At 34.8% G+C, this 24,368-nt stretch overlaps 1 protein-coding gene across 1 annotated transcript in view; it reads left to right on the forward strand.

Annotated features, from left to right (window-relative positions):
- Positions 1-24,368, forward strand: part of Kap3 (kinesin associated protein 3) — a 383,344-nt gene that overhangs the window by 31,318 nt on the left and 327,658 nt on the right. Inside the window, exons 2-3 of the mRNA XM_090368616.1 lie at positions 2,330-2,450; positions 9,636-9,767. Of these exons, the coding sequence (XP_090224742.1) occupies positions 2,419-2,450; positions 9,636-9,767 (164 nt within the window). The 5' untranslated portion in view covers positions 2,330-2,418. The remainder of the gene's footprint in view (positions 1-2,329; positions 2,451-9,635; positions 9,768-24,368) is intronic.

Genomic DNA, 24,368 nt, shown 5'->3' on the forward strand with positions numbered 1-24,368 from the left:
TTGTCTACTGTAGAGTTTCTTTGTGTTGCTCTTTCCATATTGAGATTTATTTTCATTGCTGCATTGTTGAAAGAGTAGTCTTTCAACTGTGTGGTACTTACACTTTGAGGGTTTAGTGTCAAACAACATTAACTACAAAATTGCATTTTGTAGTTACGCAGCCTACAAATGGGGCTGTGTAGCCACAGGCTGCTCTGAGTGCCCACGCTAACCATGGTTCACCGGCAACAGTGCCTGCAATGGGCACGCGAGCATCGAAACTGGACCTTGAATGATTGGAAGAAGGTTGTCTGGTCCGACGAATCACGTTTCCTGTTGCACCATGTGGATGGCTGGGTGCGTGTGCGTTGTTTTCTTGGGCAAGTGATAGCGCCTGGTGCACCATGGGACGAAAACAAGCCGGTGGCGGCAGTGTCATGCTTTGGGCAATGTTCTGCTGGGATACCCTGAGTCCATTCATCCATGTGCCGGGCAATCTGACATCTACCATCTAACTAAACATCATTGCTGACCAGGTACGCTCTTTCATGGCAACGGTCTTCCCTTTCCCTCTGGCCATGCCGCACTGCCCAGATTGTTTGAGACTGGTTCGTGGAACATGAGGAAGACTTCCAGGTATTGCCCTTGCCTCCAAATTCCCCAGACATCAGTCTCATCGAGCATCTGTGGTTTGTATTGGAACAGCAGCTCCGATCTGCGTAGTCTCAACCACGGACCTTACAGAAGTTACAGGATCTGCTGTTTATGTGTTGGTACCAGATACCAGAGGACACATTTAGAAATCTTCTAGTGTCCATGCCTCGCTGGGTACAAGTTGTTTTGGCTGCACATGGGGGACCAGCGTCATACACTGGTGTGCAACATTTAAGCACCAGTCAGGTTTTCATGAGAAGCTCCTGTAGCTTCTCATATTAGGGGCCTGGATATGAGAAAAGCATACCAAAGGAACTTCTTGAGGTACAGAAATGAAGGCAAACACTGACACAACAATGGAAACAAAACAGTACAGAGGGACTTTATTCAAAAATGGCGACATAGCACTGGCTACCACGATACAGATGCATCACTGCCAATGATGGAACAAAGGGAGGAGGTGGTCCTCAGTAGAAGATATGGCCACCCATAATGTCGATGCAGGCTTTGCACTGCCTGTCCATACTTAGAACAATGTTGTTGATAAGTTCTTGCGGTAACATCGTCCATTCCTCTGTCTGCGCCATCTTCAGCTGGTGAACATTTTCTGGTGTAATTCTTTTTTTCTAAATTCATAATATACCTATAACTATGCCATTCGTCTGTTATGTGATGGTAGTGTTTTTTTTTTTTTTTTTTTTTTTTTCACTATTTGAATAATCCGTAAAAGAGTTTTTGCGTTCCGATTTTTTTATGAATTTCATGTATGTAAATTTTGATTCCCTTTCAAATACGCCAAACACCCATTTCTTCTTAGCATTTAAATTTTGTCCTCTATGATATTTTGGGTGTGGACGTGCTGTTAGGCATCTCCCCAGAGCGTCCCATATGTGTTCGATGGGATTTAGATTGGCAGAATGGGCAGGCCAATCCATATGAACAATGTTCTCACTTTCCAAAAGCATATCAACAGCTGCAGCATGATGGGGTGTAGCGTTATCATCCATAAACACAAACTCGGGGCCAATGGCACCTCTGAACAGATGCACATGGGGAAGGATTACCTCAGTACAGTAGCATGCACTGGTTAGAGTACCGTCTTCCAGTATCTGGAGTTGTGTACGCCCATCCAAGATAATGCCTCCCCCAGACGAGAACACCTTGACTGTAATATCGATCCCTTTCAGTGATGTTTGTGGGGTGACACCATGTGCCAACCTCTTGCCAGATTAGCTGACTTCCAGAATTGATGCTGAGGCTGAATCTACTCTCATCAGTAAAGAGTACCTTAAGTAAAGATTTTGTGGTTGTAACTTAGAAATAGTGTTGGTCCTTAAGTTTTGCACACCAGTGTATTAGGTAGGTGGTCATAATGTTTTGGCTCATCGGTGTATAGCAGTGTGTTGATACGTGAAATACTGCTTATTGTTTTCACATACTCATTTTTGTATTCATATTCATATAAAGTTTAAAATCATGATTATTTATCATTAATATTTCTCTTTTAGTATAAATTTTTATTTTATAGTAGTTTTCATAGTTTATTATTTTGTTTAATGGGGATTATGATTTTATTCTCCAAACCAAGAATTGTATAAAATATTACTTTTTTCCCAGTTTGAGAATGGACAAAAAAAAAAGTAAAGAAATTACTCAAATTTTAATTAAAAAAAAATTAAATTGCACTTTTTTTCAGAAGCTAAAATGTCTGCATCCAGGATATGTGATAAGTAAGTTGTTGAAACTTGCAGTGCTTGTGTATCTGCCTGGTTGAGTTCTTCTAGAATGCAGGCTGATGAAGTAAAATATGTACAGAGGTATGTAATTGTTCCATTAGCAATGATTATTCTTTGATATATTCTTTTCTTTTCTTTTTTTTTTTTTTTTTAAATTTCTGAGATGTTATTTGACTATTTTTATGCTAATTTTTTAGAGTACTGAATAATATAGCAGTGTTATCATATACAAGGTGTGGCAATAAAGTTTCCAGGCTGGCGCAATAAAAAGTAAATCATGAAGGAGCTCAAATATGGTTTTATTTTTGTTAAAAGTAATCACACATGATTGAATTCACTTATTACACCATTCAGAAAAGAGTCAATGAAGGCATCAAAAGAGATGTTCAGTTTTGTGGTTTTTTTTTTTTTTAAATTTATGTCCTCAACAACCTGAAATCCCTCTCCTTTGATTGCAGTTTTTACCTTGAGCCAGAGGAAGAAGTCAGCCAGTTTTAGATTGGGCGAGAAGGGTGGGGGGGGGGGGGGGTAAACTGTACAGTGCCACGTTTCATCAGAAATGTCTTCACAGCAAGTGTAGAATGTGTGAGTGCATTTTCATGTAACGAGAACCAGCTGTCTTTCTCTCAAAATTGTGGCTCATCTGGAAAATGTGCTTCAGTGGACTTAGAAGCACATGTATGTAGAACACAGCTATTTGAATCTCTTATCAAATCTCTCCCCTTCAGGTACAGGTTCCTTGTGAATCACACCCTGTTGGTTGAAAAACACGATCGGCACTAGTCTTGATCCTGGACTTCTGTAAATAATACGTTTTTGGGCCTTGGTGATGATTTTGACGTTCACTGCATGGACATCAGCCTTGTCTCTGGGATGTGCTGAAACACCCAACACCTCATCTCCAGTGACAATACAGTCCAGGAGATTAGGATTGTCTTTGCAAGTCTGGATGAAGTCTTCACATGATGACACTCTTTGTTGCTTCTGCTCATCCTTGAGACTGTGTAGTACAAATGTTGCATAGACCTTCCTTTCCTCTAAATTTTCATGCAGAATTTGATGAATCGTCTCCTTATTTATATCCAACTCATCAGCCATCATTCTGAGGTCAAACAGTGATCTCTTGCCACAGTTTCCTGAACTTTTGCAATTCTCCCCTCACTTCAAGAGTTGGTGGATGCCCACTTCTTGGATCATAGCAAACATCCTCACATCCGTCTTTGAATTGCTTATACCATTCAAACACACTGGTACGGCTGAACATTTCAGTTTTTCGCATTTCATTTGTTTCTGTTTTGCAAATTTTCCTAGTTTAAAGCAAATTTTTTTTTTTTGTTTCTTGCTCCATTGCAAAATTGTGACATGGGATGGTCACACTACTCATGAAACTGGTTGTTACTTGCAACTGTCATCCTACTGGACAATCTCAGTACCACCATCTGTTGGAGGCTGTTTGAACTACAATATATCACTTACATTTAATTTCAAGCTCATTGAACATGACCACAACAGCACCAGTCTTGGAACTTTTTTTTTGCCACACTGTATGAAATTTTTACATCCTACTTCTGTTGGACCATATTTTACTTTAAATCTTGATGCTTTAAAAAAAAAAAAGGAAAAAAATTTTAATAAGTTTTTGTTATTAGAATGCTATTAGTTTGTCATGAGAATTGTTAACTTTTAAAAATCAGTTTTTGATCATTAAAACTTTGTGCTATTAGTTGAGATTGAGTCACTGTGGAAGCAAGTTCAATGTCTGGAGCAGAATCGTACGGAAGGGACAGTGATTCATGGGTCTAATTCTATGCCAGGTGATGTGCTTATGAGTCAGCCTTCTAGATCACATCTTGTTCCACAGAAGGTAGTTTTACTGGAGAATTCAGTTGTGGATGGAATGGAAAAGGGAATATATTCTCTGATAAGGACAGATGGAATAGAAGCAGAGTATATAGCTGGTTTTTTATAGGACTGATGTCATCAAGAGGCCTTAATGGTTCTGTAAAACTGCTAATTTGATAGTTTTGGCAATTGTAGAAATGACCCAGATTAGTGGCATGTGCCAAAATTACATTTGCGCCTTCTATGAGAGCTTATGTGTGACCTTTAATTATCTTATGAACAGAAATATACATTGAAATATGTGGAGAAACCACTGGCATTAACTAACTATATGGAAAATGTGTTTAAGAAGTTATAAGGTTCTTAATGTTTTTTATAAACCTATATCAGGTTTATAAAAAAACAATAGAATACAATTTAATTTGTTTTTATAATAATGTTAGGGATATTGTAAATAAATCAAATGAGTTTGAACTTTTGACTGGGTCAGCAAATGCTGATAAAGGAATATATTATTTATATATTTCTTTACTATTATTTCAGTGAAATGATGGTAAAAAAATAAGTGTTACACAAAACCTCAGAAAGACAGAATCATAGTACTCAGTTGTTAGCCTTTATTAACTGTTATTAAAATTATATCACAGTTTGAATATGTTTAGGAATAATACTCAGTTGTTAGCCTTTATTAACGTTATTAAAATTATATCACAGTTTGAATATGTTTAGGCTAGTATGAAAAAAGCCACACTGAATATCACAAAAGGCTGTATACAACCTGAAGGCTACAGGTTCCCCTATCCATCTTAGTTGTTATAAAAAGCTTAGTAGCTTTTGCAGTTACTTCCCTAAATGTTTTCCATTTAGAATTTGCACTTGTTAATATCAACAGCTGATCCCACTGAATATAATTTTAAAAAAATATCTAAGATTGTAATCACATCACCTTTGTGAAAGCATTTACTTTCCATTTACTTTGGCAGTAGTTATATCTTTAAGTAAATCCTGGATTGATAGATGATTACTGCCAGCTAGTGGTTTCTTTATGTTGAGATTCTTAATGCTCCAGATAATCAAATGAAATCAAGAGATCAAATCAAGAGTATTGTTTTCTCTTATTGCCTCTCTAACGTTCCAGTGCAGAACATAATCATCCAGTACATCCAAAAACTATACTACTGTGTAAGTAATCAATCCGCAAGTTACAGTCAATATCTTGAAGGTTCAGGGGCGAAGGTAAAGAAAGCTAACATGAGAACCACAGCAAACTGCAGGAAACTTACCTGACAAACTGGTTTGCCATACTGCTCGCTCAGTAAACAAACAGTGTATGTTATCAGTCTGGAGTAGAAGTCGAGAATGATATATTGATTGACAAGTAGGCATGACAGACGATGTACTGATTGGTGCGTGAACACAACAGATAACATTATAGTGTTAAGTGATCTTTCTTTTCCTATTATTTCCTAACTTACTTAACCTTTAAAGTTAGGTAAGGAAAGCTTTTCCTATTATTTTCTAACCTAGCATTTGTCAGGTTATGAAATATAACAAAAAATAAATAAACCTTTAAGGTTAGGTAAGAAAACTTAACTTAAAAATGTACAAAGAAATCAGTAATATAGTTTTTAATGGTGAAAACACTCATGAACTCCAAAAATCTGCTTTTAATAATTAGAAAAACATAATAAAGAACATAAAAATGAACAGAACAGTGCTTTTCGGGAAAAAAACCCCCCAATTTCATGAATACAAATCATATATTTGCACCTCAATAGTTATTTGCAATTTGATTAATAATATTCTGAAAAGAATCTTCATGATTTTTCCAATAAATTTGACGTCACATTCATTTATGTGACCCATCAACATATGTTTACAGCTGCCATTTAATCATTTAGTCACACTTTTTAGTCTCTTCCACTGGGAATTGATGTTATTCGTATATGTTCCTGTACGTGGATCCACGAAATGTTCTTTATGTTTTACCATTAAATGCTTGTAATTCTTTTTTTCTAAATTCATAATATACCTATAACTATGCCATTCGTCTGTTATGATGGTAGTTTTTTTTTTTTCACTATTTGAATAATCCGTAAAAGAGTTTTTGCGTTCCGATTTTTTTATGAATTTCATGTATGTAAATTTTGATTCCCTTTCAAATACGCCAAACACCCATTTCTTCTTAGATTTAATTTTTATTATATTTAAATTTTGTCCTTTATGATATTTTGGTTTTACCAATACAGTTTTCCCCAATCTGCCCAGGTTTTTTTTTTTAAAAAACTGCAATTCACAAATATCTCTTAGTTTCTTATAAAACTCAATTGCTGTTACTTTTGAAATTTCCCAATGGAATGCTGTCATAGTTACTGGTGTAGACATCGACCAAAAGTATATAATATACATTGTTTTTTAATGAAGTTTCATACTTTCTGTAAAACCATCTTTTAATAAAGAAACTCGCACAGAACATTTTTCACAATGCCAGAACTTTCCACATGACTCAGTTTGTAATTCAATTAGTTTAAAATTATCATTGCACTTAAAGCAGTGCAATTTTGGTCTTATTAATTTAGTTTTCATCAAAAAATCAAGCAACATTTCATTTTCCTTACAGATTTCTTCCATCTTTATAAGATTCATTGCTACTATTATTACCTATTTACTGTTCATTACAAAACTAATTATGCACCATTCTTTACTCATAAATACACATCATAATGCCAACCAATGACTACACAGTATCATGCCTGTCATGCCCACACACTAATCATTACATTTCATGCATGCCTATATGTCAATCAATATATTGTTCTCAACTTCTGCTGCTTCAGACCAATAACACACAGTCTGTTTACGGGGCGAGCAGCACTGAAGTGCGGTAGCGACAAACCACTTTGTCCGATGAGTTTTCTGTAGGTTGCTGTGGTTCTTGCATTGGCTTTCTTTACCTTAGCTGGTTCAGAATATTGACTGTAGCTTGTATAGTTGTCCATTATACTCATCACAATCATTTGGCCTATAACATACTCCAACTCTAACTTTTGTTTTCCCAGTGCTTATGTCAAACCAAACTGACTCAACATGAAATTGGCCACTTAAGTCAACTGGGTGCATTGCCTTAGGTTCTGAATGCTTCTTAACCAAGAACATAACCTACCCTTTCTGTCTTGTCTGTATGTTAAGTGATGGACTGAATGAATGTTATACTTACAGCTGTGTTGACTGAATGAAAGAATTCTTTTTGATCCAGATAAATATGAAATTCAGCTGATAGAGAGCTTGGTTAGGATTAAATCTGAAAATGACACGATGATTCCTTTAGTTGCCATATAAAATTTCCTGGACTAATTGTATGCAATTCTACTGAGAAATGTATATGTTTATGTATATTTTGTGTGCAGTTCTGTATAAACAAATTGTTAATTGATATAATGAATGCTGGTTAAGTTATATATACATATGATCACACAAATAACACCTGCCTGGAATCTGGGGAATTTAATTTGATAGAAATTTAGTTATTGTATATGTCTAGGCTGGGTTTATTTCAGATAGATAATTTTTTTTTTACAAAAAACATTAGATATGCAGTAGATAATTGTGGCAAATTAATGAGCTAGACCTAAGGATGTTTGCATTTGTTCTGCATATTGTTGACTATAGGAATAAATTGCCTTTCAGGGTGAAGGTTTACAGGCTGACAAAATTGAAGTGGCAATAGAATCAGTACTTTCTGCAGTCGCAAGGGTATAATAATATGAGAGATATTGTATGGACATTTTTTTTTTTTTTTTTTTGGCTGATGCAGAAAAAATAGCTTCCTTCACTAATTATCAAACTGCTTGCCTTCTTTTGGATAGAATCTAGAAATTGCATTGAGGATTTCAGGAAACTACCCCAGATGTGGTAACAGTATTCCATGGTAGGAAGATTTGTAATTTGTGCAGAGGCAGTAACTGTTAGAAAATTGCTGCAAATAAGTTTGCATGATATGTTAGATTGACATGCAGTGCTATTGAAATGGTAGTATACATTTGCTTTTGCAAAACAAAAAAAAACAACAGCAGCTGGTTTGAACAGACATATGCAAGTTTTGTTTTTATAGCTAATGGTTTAACCGCTGTTTAAGGGTTTGTTTTGTCCAAGATATGTACATGCATATGGTTAAAGCTACATATGCATGTACATGTGTATATGTGTGATAAAAAAATAAGTTGACTGACAAAAAAGAATTTCTAATAATACAGATGAAAGTGTTTAATTGTCATACACAAATTAATAAAATAAAATAGATTGTACTTTCACGAGAAGCAAAGGGAATTTGCCATTTGTGACTCATTTGGAGAGGTTTGAGTTTGATTCCCATCAACATCTGGAACAATTTCTGAAGTCCTCCTCAATCAAAGTAGTTAGTCTTCAATGGAAGGAGTAAGGTTTTCTTGTGAGTTATGCCAGGTTTTTCAGCTCACATAACGAACAGATCAGCTCCTGAATCCACACTGGTATAGACATAATACACAATGCCACAATATGGTTTAAGTGTTGCTGATGTGTGTCAAACTTTACAACTATATTTGTTGCTGTGGTTAATGCAAAAGAAGGCCAGCAGTAACTTTGGCTAAAGTGCTAAATACAGAAAGAAAATTTTAAATGCAGCTGAGAGAGTGAAATTTATTAGAGATAATAGAATAATTACATGTTGATATAATTATATGTTAATATTAAAATAAAAAGAAAATCGATTATATGTTGATTTTCTTTTTATTTTAATAGAGATTGGGAGGTGCCAAATGTTTTAATGTCAGCTAAGTGTTTTTTTAAATGCATTGCATATCCTATTTAAATATTAGTTTCCATGATAATTATATATATATAAAAAATAAAATTCTGGAAAATCTGTTGTGTAGGATATAGTGTTGTCTATACAGATGACTCAAGTTAATGGTGGCTGTCCATAGAAACTGTCATGTCTACTCTCGTGGTTATAGATAGAATGAAATTGGATAAATAAAACATGGCCTTTGAATTGTCATGAATTCAATTAGTATTATCTATATGGTGCAAGGAAGCTTGAGCTTTTGCTTCACCAACTAAAAAATAAAATACTTATTTGACTCCCTTCTCACGTAGGTATCTATACAGCTGACCTTTGAATCCACCCAAGCTGTCTCGACTGCCCGTGAAGGGCAACTTATTCCAGTATTCAACAACTCACTAGCTAAAGAAGGATAATTTGTAGTTCGGGACTGGTATATATTATCCTCTGAATATCACTCCTAAATATTAGTATATTTCTTATAAGGGAGTAGTATATTTTTTTTTCAGGGACTAGTATATCTTATCTTCTGAACATCACTCCTAAACACTAGTATATCTAGTACATCTTATCCTCTGAACATCACTCCTTTGCTTTTACAGAAGAGTTCGTCCAGGATCTATTGATGTACATCCTACAGAAAAAGCTCTGATAGTGAATTATGAATTGGAAGCAACACTGGTTGGCGAATTGGGAGATACGATGCTAGAAGAGACAAAGGAGTGTCAGAAAATGTAAGCCAATAAGAATATTTATTGTGCAAGAAAAGAAGAAATTCTTTGTAATGTTAAGAATTTTTTTTTATTTTTTGGCTACCAATCAAATTCAAGTATATGTTGAATGTGTTAAATTATGATTAGATGTATTAGAAACTTAAAAATTACATTTAAATGATGTAATCAATTTCTGAGTACAGGAACTCCCCGACTTACATAATACTTGACTTACGGAAATTTGACTTTACATAAGTTTATGCCGGCTGGTGCAAACTTAAAAAAATCATGGAAATGTATTCTGCATCCCGTAGGAATAAATGGAGGTATCGGGAAAATATTGTAACGTGAATCCAATAACAATTTTTTTTTTTTTTTGCAATTCGTTCCAAGTCCTTGGAAGTTGAAAATTTTGCTATAATAAGCTATTTATCTCTCTAAAAGGTCATACAGTAAAATCTCATTAATACAAACTTGTTTTATGCAAAGTACTTGTTTATATAAAGCACATACCATTCCCCTGCGAAAGGATAGGCTTTTCTGTATAAATATATTCATTTATTACAAAATTCGGTTAATATGTATTACAGAGTTCTTTTTCACCCCGTGAGAAATAAATATTGTCACTTTGTATGTTTAATACAAATCTTGGCAGAGCTGTCTAATTATTGCCCTTATTATTGCCTCTAGTCATCCGGCTCCCTACTTCCCAAAGGATTGCACTGACTTATTAGAAATTAGTTTTGTGTAAACAAAAGCAGTTCATAGTAGCAACAATGTTCAGTGCACTCTGAAAAACATCTTTCTGAAGAATGTTGTTAAATTAACAAAAGAATAAGTTTTTTTTTTTTTTTAAGTTGTTTACATGCACTCCCTTGCTCTCCATGGGAATAAGGTCAGCTGCAATTGTTACCCCAGTTCAGAGTCTTTTGCTACCGTATACAGTACAGCAATCTATTTTTTGTGCCATTTTATCTGAGATGTCTTTTTTGGAACTTGTCTTAAAATTAATTTAAAATTTATGTTAAATCTTATCTAGCAGTGTTATGGTGACAAAACGTAAATGGATGGGAATTAAGCCTGAAAATTAAACTAAAAATTATACAAGATGCTGATAGGATGGAAAGAAGTAAAATGGACATTGCAAAGGAATACAACATCCCTTTACTTACTTAATCTACAATACTGAAAAACCGAAAAAGACTTGAAGTACGTGACAATGGAGTGGTGAATAAAATTGGAAATGAATTCATAGTGCAAAATGTGAGGAGCTTGAAACAAAATTTTGAGTGTACCAACAAATGCATACATCTAATTTGCCAATATCAGGTCTGATTTTGCAAGAAAAGCAAATTATCTAGCTCAGCAACATGGAATTAGTGACTTCAAATGCAGCAGTGGCTGGCTCCAGTGATTTAAAGACAGGAATAACTTGGTTTCACGAAATGTTTGCAGTGAGTTTGGATTAGTCAACAAAGAAAAGGCTACAGACTGGTTGTGTTCTGTATGGTCCATTCTTGAAAAATATGAAACAGAGGATATTTTTAATCTTGACGAGACAGGTTTATTTTATAATTTGCTGCCAAACAAAACATTTGCTGTACAAAGAGAGTCTTTTCATGGTGAAAAATTTAGTAAACAAAGACTCTCTGTCTGTTATGCTGCAATTCAGATGGCAGTACAAAACTACGTCCACTTGTGATTGGTAAGTTTTCCAAGCCAAGATGTTTTAAAGCAGTTAACCAACTTCCCTGTGACTGAGGCCAATAGAAGTGCTTGGCTTATGGTCAAAATTTTTCAGTCTTGGTTATCAAAAGTGGACAGAAGAATGGCTTCAGAAAAAAAGTAACATTTTGATGATTTTAGATCGTTGTACAGCACATTCTGCCAAGACACTTAAGTTGACATATGGCTGTTGTTTTTACCCCCCAGTACCACCAGTTTAATGCAACCACTGGATCAAGGCATTATTTATAACCTCAAGAGAGCATACAGAGCCTGCCTGATAAGGTACTTGATCCGCAACATAGGAGTAGGGAACAATTTGCAGCCAAATTGGAATGTCTTGGATGCTATCCATAATCTTGTTATGCTTGGGACAGTATTGCATCAAGTGCAATAATGAACTGCTTCAGAAAGAGTAGCTTTCGAGAGAATATCTTTGAAAAACATGGTCCAGCAGACGAATGTGATAGCAACATTGAGGAATAGAGGAATTTGAAGGAGCATATGGATTTTGTTGGCAAATTTGAAGAGTTGGGGAAGGTGGATGAAGTTGTTACCACTGCAATGGCAACACCAGAAAGAAGAGCTGCTGAGTACCAAACAAAACGATGATGTTTTTGTTACCAGCAACAGCGAAAGTGAAGCAGCACACACACACTGCCATCTAAAAAAGATGCCCGAAATCCATTGAACATAATAGAGAATGTGTTGGCCTGCAGTAACGTTGATAAAGAAACAACTATTGCATTTGACAATGTCTGTGCATGTAGTTAAAAATGCATATAGGACAAAAACTGTGCAAATAACATTGGATTCTTTCTTTAAATTAGATTAATGTAATTTCCATTATTAAAAAGCTAATGGTTTGTATGTCTCCTTTTATATTAAGATTGTAATTCTTTTTACTGTGATACTAAAATATTGTATACAATTGTGCCCCCGTATCTGCTGATTCAGTTACCCGCGGTTGACACAGAAAAAAAAAACGAAAAAACTTCACATATCTACTTGCGTGTGCAATGCGATGTTTCCCTTTATTTTTTACGATGTCAATTTTAAATCGAATAACTTCCCTTTGTCGCGTATGGTTTGTCGCGTTTTCAAACTTTTGAATAATTTCAAGTTTTTGTTTAATTTGAAAGCACAACCCTTGCATTTACCCATCATTTTCGTGATTTCTAAACAAAAAAAAATAGTTACTATAAAAAAAAAATTTTGACATCCCTGACATAAATAACGAAACAATTTGTCCTTTTGCGGTGTGTGGAAACCAACAATCGATGCGATGCACTAAAACAAACTAAACATTTGGTCTCTGTTGTTTTTAGCGGTAGGTGTGAAGACAGCGGTGGTTGCAAGATAATAGGTACACTAATCTCTCAATGATGACTTATAACGCCAGTTCTTGTTGCTAATTTACGACTTGCAAAATATCTGTTTATAACTAATTTACGACTTGCAAAATATCTGTTTATAACTAATTTACGACTTGCAAAATATCTTATTACTTGAATTTTATGATTTCTGGTTTTTTTTTTTTTTTTTTAATTTGGTGTCTTGAAGTGTTCCAGTTAATCCGCTTCCCAGTTAACTCAGTCCCAGTAAATTGAGTCTGCTGTACTTTATTATTACTGTATTTAATGTTGGTAATGTCGTACTGTGTGTTTAATTTATCAATTAAACTTTATTATATGTTTATCTTACAAATAAAATTAAATCTTAAAAAAAAGTTATTCCTATTGTTAGACAAGGCTTTTGTTTTCATTTCATTTTATTAATTTAAATTAATTTATTTTTGATATTATTTATTATTATTCTTAGATTACAGTATGTACCAAAAAAAAAACAAACTATAAAATGTTGACACTTTTGGGAGACCTCGTTATTATAAACCTCACTATTACAAAACATGAAAATTTAGGTCCGTTGAACTTTGTATTAACGAGATTCGACTGTATTTATAATGGAAATTGCACTACCCTTTCATCATTATCATATGTTCCTGTTATAAGAATCCATTTTGAATGTGTTATTTTCTAAAGCATGTTTCTGGAGGTCACGACCAAAAAACAATAAAAACAATTCGCACTTACCGATTTAATGGGCTTTTCTATTAGTGCATCTAATTATAAATGGTAGTAAACTTGATCTTATTGCACTTGCAATAATACCGATAACTGCAAATGTGTGGGTTTTTACACTATTATGGTGAAATGTGTTTCCCTTCGCTGAAATCTTGAATCATATAAAAAACAAATTTTCAGAAACTTCTCTTCATTCCTATTTACTTATTGCAATTTTGAAGGGAAAAAGGTCAACGAAAAGTGCAAGTCGTGGTAGTGTCAGGAAACGAAACAAAATTCATTTAGAAATGAAGATAAAAATGATTAAGTAGTACAAAGCAGGACAAAGTTTGCCATCTATTGCAAGGGAATTAGGTTTTGCTGCTTCAACAGTGAATATTATTTTATAGGACAGTGCACGTATAAAAGAACATGTCAAAGGATCAATGCACTTAAGATCAACAGTGATCACAAAACAGCATTCAGGTGCTATATTGAAGATGGAACAGCTGTTAATAATATGGATGAAAAATCAGATTCAGAAGCAAGTGCCCCTGAGTATAATGACCATTCAAGCAAAAACAACAAGTATTTATGTACGGCGAACCCAACCCAAGTTCGTGGCAAGCAACGAGTGGTTTAATAGGTTCAAGCATTGCATTGGTTTCCACAATATTCAAGTATACGGTGAAGTTGCTCGTGCCGATTCTCCAGCTGCAGAGAAATTTTGTGGTGGTGGAAAAAATTATTGATATAGGTGGCTATTCAATGCAGCAAATTTTTAACATTGACGAGACTGCTCTGTATTGGAAAAAAATGCTGGATCGAACATACATTGCTAAAGAGGAAAATACAATACCAGGTTTCAAGGTGTCAAAAGATAGGGCCAAGCTCTTGTTTGGGACTAATGCAGCGGGAGATAACAGATTAAAACCACTGCTTGTGTACCATTCTGGAAATCCTTGTGCATTTAAGGGCATCAAAAAAGCCATCCTACCCGTGCATTTCGGATCGAACCAGAGAGCATGGATAATAATATCTCTCTTTGAGGAGTGGTTTAAATGCTGCTTCATTCCCAAGGTCGAAAAACATTGTAAAGACAACGACATTCCTTTCACAATTTTGCTTCTATTAAGTAATGTTCCTGGACATCCTACGCGTCTAGATGATTTCAATTTGAACGCGAGAGTCATATTTCTACTGGCAAACACTACTTCACTCGTCCAACCTATGGATCAGGGTGTCATTTCGAATTTAAAAGCATACTATTTATGCACAACATTTGCTCAGGCAGTCTGCAGTAGATGAGAAAAATTTTATGTTGAGAGACTTTTGGAAATCTTACAATATTTACCACGCCATCTTAAATATTAATAAGGCCTGGACGGAAATTACTAAAAGTTGTTTAAATGGCGCATGGAAGAAAATATGCCCATGGCACGTAAAAGGCTACAAAAAAATTTGAAAAAGCCTAATCATATGAAGAGGTTATAGATAAGATTTTAAAGGTTGCAGAGCTACTTCAGTTGGAGGGTGATGCCAAAGACGTGGAGGAGTTAACAGAGGCAGAAGAGAAGGAATTATCTAACAAAGAACATATTGACTTGCAGGCAGCAATAGTGAAAGAAGAAAATGCTGACGAAGCTCAAGATGAACCAAATGAGCAGCTGAGATGCTTCATCGCCAGAGAGATGGCATATGGCATTTTATGAAATTGCATCGGCAATGGCGAGGTTTGAGAAGATGGATCCTGATAGCGAATGATTCTTAAAAGTTAACAGAGGGGTGAATGATATGCTTGCTTGCTACAAAGAAATCTATGATGAAAAGAAAAAATCAACCGTCCAGTCATCCATTAATATGTTCTTTTGTAAGGTTGAGTGGCCGACCCCCTTCTAATTCTCCACAGCCCTCAACCTCTCAGTGGTGTACTTATCAGCTGAAGGCGTCATTTCTGGCAAAGATGCTTGAGAGGTAAAACTTATTGACTTTATACCTGTCTCCTCTTTTTTTGTAATTTTATAATTTTGAAATTTTTTTTAAATTGCATGCTTTTGTAATTTTTCCTATGCATGAAATAAAAATTTGAATAAACAGAATAATTAATTCTACTTACATGTTCGTTGAACATGTCTTTTTTGATTCAATCAATTCAGCGAGCGCAAGTGCTGCACAAGCATGGGGAAAATTCCATGCTTACGTAGCGTTCCATGGAACGTAACCCTTACGTAAGTCAGGGAGTTCCTGTATACATTTGTAGTTAGGGACTAGTATATTTTATTCTCTGAACATCATTTCTAAATATAATGAATTTATTGTCATATACAGTAGGATGGGAAAGTGTGGCATACCCATATTTTACAATGTAGAAAAATTTATTAAAAGTGAATTGTTCAAATGATTATTATTATTATTATATATATAAATAGTCATCTGTTTATAGTTTAATTATGTATAATATTATAATATCAGTGCTCTCATTTAGATAGTTTTAAAAAAAAATGTGCATCATGATTCCAAACATAATTTTATTTTGAATAAAGGTTATAAATGATTCTCAAACTCAGAAATTGAAGGAAAAGTTTTGGAAATACCATTGGATTGCAAGGGTATTTTGCCGTGTTAGTTTAAATAAAATCAAAATTTGTTCAATTTGCTTATGTCACTTTCAGTCATGGAGAGACTTTCTGTTATCAGGTGAATCTGTTATACATTTAAAAATTTGAGACACTGTCAGGACAGCTTTTTAAGTTCATTGGAAGCTTACTTGCCAGCTGATGAGAAGCTAGTAAGCTTCGAAACAGCTGTCCTGGTGGTGTCTCAGATTTTTAAAAACATGTTGGAACCTCTTTAGGAATGTTGTTAGTACATTTTTCAGGGGACTAGGAAAAAACGTAAGCAGGAAAACATACTAATGAAAATTCTCATGAGAGCTGAAAAAATGGATATTTATTTAACAAACATTTGTAAAAACACATCTAGAGTGCTTTGTTCTTATTGTGCTGGCCTAATTTGTAAATAAACCTGGTCATTTTTGACAACTGATTGACATCTTCATCAATATCAAAACTGCAAATATAATGCTGTGCAGTGTCCATGACTTCTATGGCTTTTGACAGCTGTAAGAACTGGTGTTGAGCTGTTGTTCTCTTCCATCATCATCAGTGCCTCTTTCTGCTTGGTACTGCCCAATTTCTTCTAGCAGTGAAGGCTGGGAGAGAATGATGATGCCACTCTTGGCATAGCCATCGAAACTAATGTTGTTCCCAACAATTTACTGCCATTCATCCGATTTTATCATATGGTTGTCTGTATTGGCTACTGGGGAGTCATCAGGAAGCATATGGCAAAAGCCCACTTTGTTGAAACAGTTATGGTGTTTGCATCTATAGAATCCTGCACAGATTTTAAAAAGTGCATCTGATGTAAAAATTTTCTTCTGCATGGTATGTACAACAGCCAGCTTCTTTTTGTATAAGTCTAATTTTGCATAACACGCCAAATTATTGAAACACTTTGATCAAGTGGTTGAAGGTGGCTTATACAGTAGGTCCAGTTGGAATGCCACTTTTACACTCTGCGGATACGAGATATTGGAAGGATGGACCCACACACACTGATCTGTGGAGTAAACGTTTTTGATCTCTGACTCCATTTTGGCATCTAATGCTTAAAAAAAAATTCAAAAATGGATGATCTCATCTATGCCTAGTGTTTTAGTGATAAGTGCAAGGAAAGGTATGCACATTCTTAAAAAAATTGTGGATGTTTTGCTTTTCCTGTCACCAGTGGCTCATATTTCTCCGTACCACTTTCATTGCAGCATAACAGGACTATAAGTCTCATCTTGCTCATTTACCCTTGCAGAACTTTTTGCCTTTGAACTGCAGTGTTTTATTGGGTAAAAGGTGGAAATACAAGCCTTTCTCATCTGCATTGAACACATTTTCAGGGAAATATTTTTCAAGGATGGCCGGCAGATTGTTTATCTCTGTATATACTGTCTACACTCATGCTACCACCTTCAACGTACGCAAGTGGTACAAAAGATTGTGCTTCTTTTCAAATCTTTGTCGAGTCATTTGACACTTTAAAATCATCTAAATCAAGCTAAATCGGCTTCCCCTGACTGAACTACAATCTTCCATCCATTGGTACGTGTGATGCACATATCTGCTTGAACTACTTCAGTAACACTTACTGGCAGTTAGTTGTCTTGCCACTTACTTTGTCTTTGAATGCGGTTTCAGTTTTTTTCCCATTAGGATAATATCATATTGGGTGTTGATGAAGAAATGTTCGGCCTTGTGCAGTATCCGCATGCTTCATGTGAGGATTATAGTCCACCTGTCCACTTCTTCAGTTTTTTTGGCATTTGTAATTTGCCTTACTTGCCTCTTCTCCATTATGAAAACTGCAGCCAAATAGCAACAACTTCTCCATGCATTTGTCACAGATCACACAGAACCATAAGGAGTAATTCTAGAAACTGGCCTAGAACAAATGGATGGGATTGCTGGCGATGATCTCTTCATTCATTGCATTCATTCGAAAAAGATATCTTAGCATGCCAAACTTATTGCTGGTGAAGGTTGCTGCTGTGATTGCCTGGTATGGCTGCTTATTGAAACAAAATCCCATACCTGGAGGAAATTTAAGGGAATCATAATGATAAATAGGATCTCTGTACACATAATTAATGGGACTGGGACTTCCAAAAATCATTGTACTATGTGGGAAAATGTGCTAAGTGTGAACGTACTAACAAGGGTCCACTGTTTAATGAATTCACCTATTCAGGTGATGCTATTCAATTTAAAAAGATATTAGCAACATAGGCAGAAACATGGATAGCGGCATTTGTTTCTGAGTTAGCACAGAGTACTTAGCAATTGATCTTCAGTGACAGAATAGTCTCTCCATGATCAAAATCAAATGCAGATAATGTGCATGAATTTTGATTTAGCTCTAGAAATTTTTCTAATGAGTGGCTGTGAACACGATGTTTCATGTTGTGACCTATCAATGTAAATATTGCTTGTTATGGCTGAAATTACTGTAGTAATGCAATCAAGGGTGGAAAACCAATTTATGAAAATGTGTTCAAGTTGTTATTTTATTAAGTTTGTACCAAGGTGAAGTAGTGTGTTGTGCTGGTGCATTAGTATTGGAATGGCTAAATGATGAAAGGAGGACTTTTTACTACCAAAAAAAATGAAATAAATTTCTAATCACTCGTACTTTTCCCATTACCAAAAAGGTATGATTTGGTTTTGCTTTAAATTTTACTGAACTCTCTGGCTCTTGGTAGTTGTAGCAGGGAAGATTTTCCAGCAGTCTATGACATGCATAAGTTCTAGCCTTCTTTTACTTACTAAGATTTTGTGTGCTCCCCGGATCTTGTCTCTCCTTTCAAAAAGAATATAACTTCCCTCATTCATTTTACTGACCCCCTTTCAGCCCTTGTTGCACCTGAGTCAAGCTTGCACAAATTGCAGATAGCCTGAATTTTTCATATTTGTAATTGGTCTGAATCATTTAGAAGCAACATGCTGGTTCAGATTGTTAATCACTTCCCAGTTTTTGACATCTTTCCATTTACTACTATGTCAAAGTCATTAATGATATTAGAAATAAGGGGGGTGGGGTCTAGTGCTGATCCTTGAGGGACAATTTGCTGTTAATTCACTCTGAAGAATCCTCATGTATGGCAGCCCTTTGTATTCTGTCCATCAGTCAGCCCATGATTCACCAAAGGTTCTGCTTTGCAAACCCAGCTCATCCTAGTTTATAAAAGATCTTGCAGGAGATTGTTTCAAAACTTTACTGAGATCTACATTCAGTAAGAGAAAAAAAAAAAAGTAAGAGAAAAAAAAAAAACAAAAAAGAAGCCATTAGAAAACTGATCTGAACTTTTATGCTTAATTTTTTAGCATAATTAGGTCTGTCTGTCTGTTATTTTACGAATTTAAATTGTTTTTAATGGAGCTTTTCCTTTGTGCATATTGCCTGTAGAAGTGTGTGCTCGTGGATCAGTTTGCATTGTTATGTGGATTGAAAAACCTAGAATAATTCACGGGAAGAAGCCCTACAACTTGTGCCTGGGATCAGCTAACTGCAGCTTTAATTGAAGAGGATTTTAGAAATTCTTATGGTTGTCAACAGGAATTGAACTGGGATCTATCTCCAAATGAGTGGCAGACTGTAATGTACTCTGCCACCTAAATTGACATGGAGGACTTATTTTAGAGCAAACTGACTCCTCTTTGCTATTTCTGTATTTACCTCAGTGTACAGGTTGTGCATGATTTATTACATTTCACCTTGTGCTTTGTGAAATGTAGGGGTCTATTTAATTTGCTCTGTTTATCAACTTGGTAAGGACTTTACATGAAAAAAAGTCCTTGTTTCCATTCATAATTCTGTGTGCCAATGATTCCTTGTATTCAGTTTTCACTTATCCTACACCTTTTGCAGTTTTTTAACAAATATGTTTATAATTGCCTTAATCAGTGTCTTGTAATAGCCTGGATATTTAATGCATTTTTTTTATTTTCCTCATTTAAACCTTCAACTATTTGGCATTCATTTTTTGTTGTCTCTCTTTTGCAGTATTTTCCTACTGGAATTAATGTTAGCAGCTTTATGATAAATATCTTAAACATTTTCCATAATGCATTTGTATTCCACATTATATTGTTTATGTAAATCCATTATATTCTCTTGGTCTTCCATGATAGTATGGTAGTTTTGTCTGTTGTCGATCATTTGAAGAGTTCAGGGTTTGAATTGACAACTGCAGGAATTCAAAAAAAGGCTTTTTCAGTCAGGGCTGTAGTAAGCTGGTTTAGAGTGGAGGATGTAGTCCTATCCCTATCAGTTATTGTGGTTTTTTTAATCTGCACAGCATGCAGATTGGTTTGTGAACACATACTATGTACAATATAGCTTAGGATGCTGATGTGTCATTAAACCACCAAAACTACCAAGTTGCACAACAATATCAAGGCTAAGTGGCATGGAAAGCCCACAGGAGGACTCATTTTTTACATGGACAGTATGCTGGCACACTGATCATCAATTGCAGTTAGAACAATTCATGATCATCGGTTTGAACTTCTTGAACATCAGCTTTATGCACCTGATTTAGTACCATTCTCCCCAACTTGAAAAAACATTAGGCTAAAGCTCACTTTCACACAGATTCAGATGTGTGGTCATTGTTAGTGGTTTTCTTGAGGATGGAAAACATGACAATTTTAAAGTTTAATGTATTGTTTGAAGAACGTTTTGTACAATCCTCATTGAGTATATGTGTAACAAAGGGAAGAAACTTCATGCAAAAAAGTTTAGTTGATTACTGTAATGCCATTAGAAATATAGTTAACCACAACAAGTACAATAATCTAAGCATCTTTTTGAATCAAAAAGAAACCTTATCATAAAAACCATCCACACACTAATTCAGTTTTATGATATGATAATTTTTATGAGAACTGTGATTTCATGATAATTGAGACAAGAATAGAAATTACGATATTATAATTAATAACTTTAGGTTAGTAAGTGGCACCAGGAGCTAATGGAATCTATCCAATTATTTTGAAGGAAGCAGCAGAAGATGTAAGGAAACCTTCAGATGTTACAATAAGGTCATTCTTGAATTCAGGCAAAGTCATAGAATGGAGATGTGCAAATGTCTCCTATTCATAGAAGTGGTTCAAAGTGTGAAACAAGCAACTACAGACCTTTCAGTTTGACTTCTGTGTCAGGGAAGATCATGAAGTCCTTAGCTAAGGATGTAATTCATGATCATTTGGACAGGTATAGAAATATAAGGGAACCATGACATGATTTTAAGAGCAGATCATGGCTGATTAATTTAATTAGTTACTGTGAGACTGTCAGTAAATAATTGGAATAAAGGAATAACTTTGACATCATTTACTTCAGTCAAGTATTTTACATATTTTGCACATGAATAATTGTATAAATTTGTTTAGGGGCAAGTTTCTACTATGGATAAAGGAATGCTTAAGTGGCAGTAAACAGTAGTTATAAATGGACTGTTATGATTGTGTACCACAGGATTTGGTTTTTGGCCCCTTACTCTAACATTCATTAATGATATTTATGTAGGTACTTTAAGGTTATTGTTTAACTTTTCTGATAATAAAGTATGCAGGGTAGTTAATGGCAGTAATCAGTGTACAGTCAGTCCTCGTATAAGACGTGTTTACACTACATGAATTCGATCATACACGATTTATAAATAGGGGAGGGATATCTTATGTAACACGAACCAAATTCACTTATGTACGATTTGCCCTTTGTGTTTACAAGAAATGGCAGTCGAATGCAGAATGCAACACGATAGGAATGAAGAGAAGATTTTGAAAATGTATTTGTTTTTTATATCAGTGAAGGGGAAACACATTTCACCATAATAACGTAAAAACTAACAATTCCAGCTATCGGTATAATTGCAAATGCAATTAGATCGAGTTTACTACCAGTTTATAACAGATTCCACTAGCAGAAATGCAAATGGAAATTGTTTTTGTTTTATGGTAGTAACCCCTAGAAATGTGCTTTAGTAAAATGTAAGGTGTTAATAGTGTATCTCTGCCTTTATGCTGTTGTTTATTCAGTTGCTACATGCGCCCAGCTTTGTTTATGTTTATCAAGCGTGCCTCCTCATTTTGTAATTGTACTTTATTCCCTAAAAATGAGTAAAATACTTAAAAGGCGTGAAAAGGAAGCGTCCTGGTGAAGACACTGCAGATTCAGAGAGAAAAAGAAAAGCAATATCGATGAACAGAGGTGGACTGGGTCAAAAATTCTTACCCCGGGAAAATTTATAGTGGCCTCATACTATGGTTTATGGCCAAATTCACACCGGCCTCTGGCCCAGGACCCACTGGGGTTTCCCTGGTAAGGCTTATGGCCAATCCGCCTCTGTCGATAGAGAAAAAATATGAATTGTGAAATGCTTTGAGCGAAATGAAAGACCATGTGATATTGCATGTACTATAGACCTAAATGAGGCAATGCCGAAAATTACAAAGAATGCAGAGAAAATAAAAACAACTTTCATAGCAGGAACAACTCAAAGTGTAATCAAAATCCATTAAATTAAGACACAAGGAATTGGAAGAGATGGAATGGCTGTCAACTGTTTGGATAGAAAATCAAACAAAAAACAAGTTTGCTTACGATAGAAGCAAAAGCATTAGTAATATTTTATTATGTAATAGTCATAATAAAATACGTAAGAAGTATTTTATTACGATTATTTATTGTGTTTGGTAATGTTTTGGTTACAAATGTGTGTTCAATCTTGGGTGGTCGGCACCTAACCCTATTTTTCCCATAGGGCCTGTTGTTTATATTGCACGATTTTGCATTGCACGAGGGTTTCTAGGAACACAACTATCGTGCTATATGAGGACTGACTGTATGCTATTTCAAAAAGACTTAGATAAATTATTTGGATGGGCAAATGTAAGCTGAGGTTTAGCATTGGAAAATGCAAGGCCTTGCATTTGGTTGTAGTAATCACTGATTAACGTCCCACTTGAGTATCACTTAACTCAAATTTGTAGATAATGGCTTAATACAATCTAGTATAAAGTTTTCTCATACTGCATATCAGATTGTATTAATTTGTATATTGTATTATAACAGTGTAGACACAACCCATGATTCTGTCAGTGATATAGATAGTGGAACTTTTCCAGCAGAGGAAATAAGGTGATGATTCTATTATAGAAAGCAGTTATTATCTGTGTCTTGAACATTGCATACAGGCTTGGATATCCCATTTTAGAAAAGATGTAGATCTGTTGTAGAGGTACTGAAAAATGAGATGGGATTGGTTATAGGTACCAAGGTATTAATAAAAGAGACTAGTTTTATAAGGTAGTGTTTGGAAACTAGGCATCTGTGGGGGGGGGGTGACTTGACAAAGGGTGTTTAAGGCCTTAAAAGGCTTGAGTAAACTAAATATGAGGGTATTTTTACACTTAGTCATGTGATGCACAAATTTAAATTGAGAGGGCATAATTGCAGGCTGAATGTCTGAAAATTTTCCTTTTGGAAGCCTGTCTAAATTTACAGAAAGATTAGATTAATAACTTGAAAAAAAATAGGTAAATGAAATGAGGGTTGGTATCACTGGTTACTTTATTTTATTGTATTATTTTAATTTATTTTAAATATTTATATAAACATTACTCATTATTTAGGTGAGCTTATCTTTTACTTGGTCTGCATCTTGCTGTACTCCATATTTCTTAAGTTTTAGTAAGAGGGAATTTCAAGCTCTATAGGTATCTTTTTCAGTACTTCTATCATCAGCTATTTTGCTAGTGTGTAGTGACATTTCTTTTAAGTACATTGCAATATACAATTATTATTCTTTTCTTTTTTTATTTTTACTGATAATTGAAAGTTTTACTAATGAGAAATGCTTAAAATGTTCTTTTTATCTCAACAGTGTGACAAATAGCATTTCATCACAAAACCTCTTTGATCATGATAAGCTTAATTGAAAATGCTACTCATAACAAACTCTTTGCCTTTCTAAAAATAATAGGTCTGTTTAACAGAGTATAGTGTGCCCACACAAGTTATAGTGCAGTTATAGTGCAATAGAACCCAAGTTGTGCTGTGCCAAAAATTCACAAAACATTAATTAATGAGATAAACAGGCCTAGAATAATAAAAAGAAATAGAAAAGTTTTACTGTTCTACAAACTCTTATTTTTAACTTGACCAGCAGTTCAACTATTTGCTAAACTGTGTATTATTATTTATTTTTCTTAAAATCCAA

This window comes from Mastigoproctus giganteus, chromosome 2 (assembly GCF_048544385.1).
Source record: "Mastigoproctus giganteus isolate SK-2022 chromosome 2, ASM4854438v1, whole genome shotgun sequence".
Lineage (NCBI taxonomy): Eukaryota > Metazoa > Arthropoda > Arachnida > Uropygi > Thelyphonidae > Mastigoproctus > Mastigoproctus giganteus.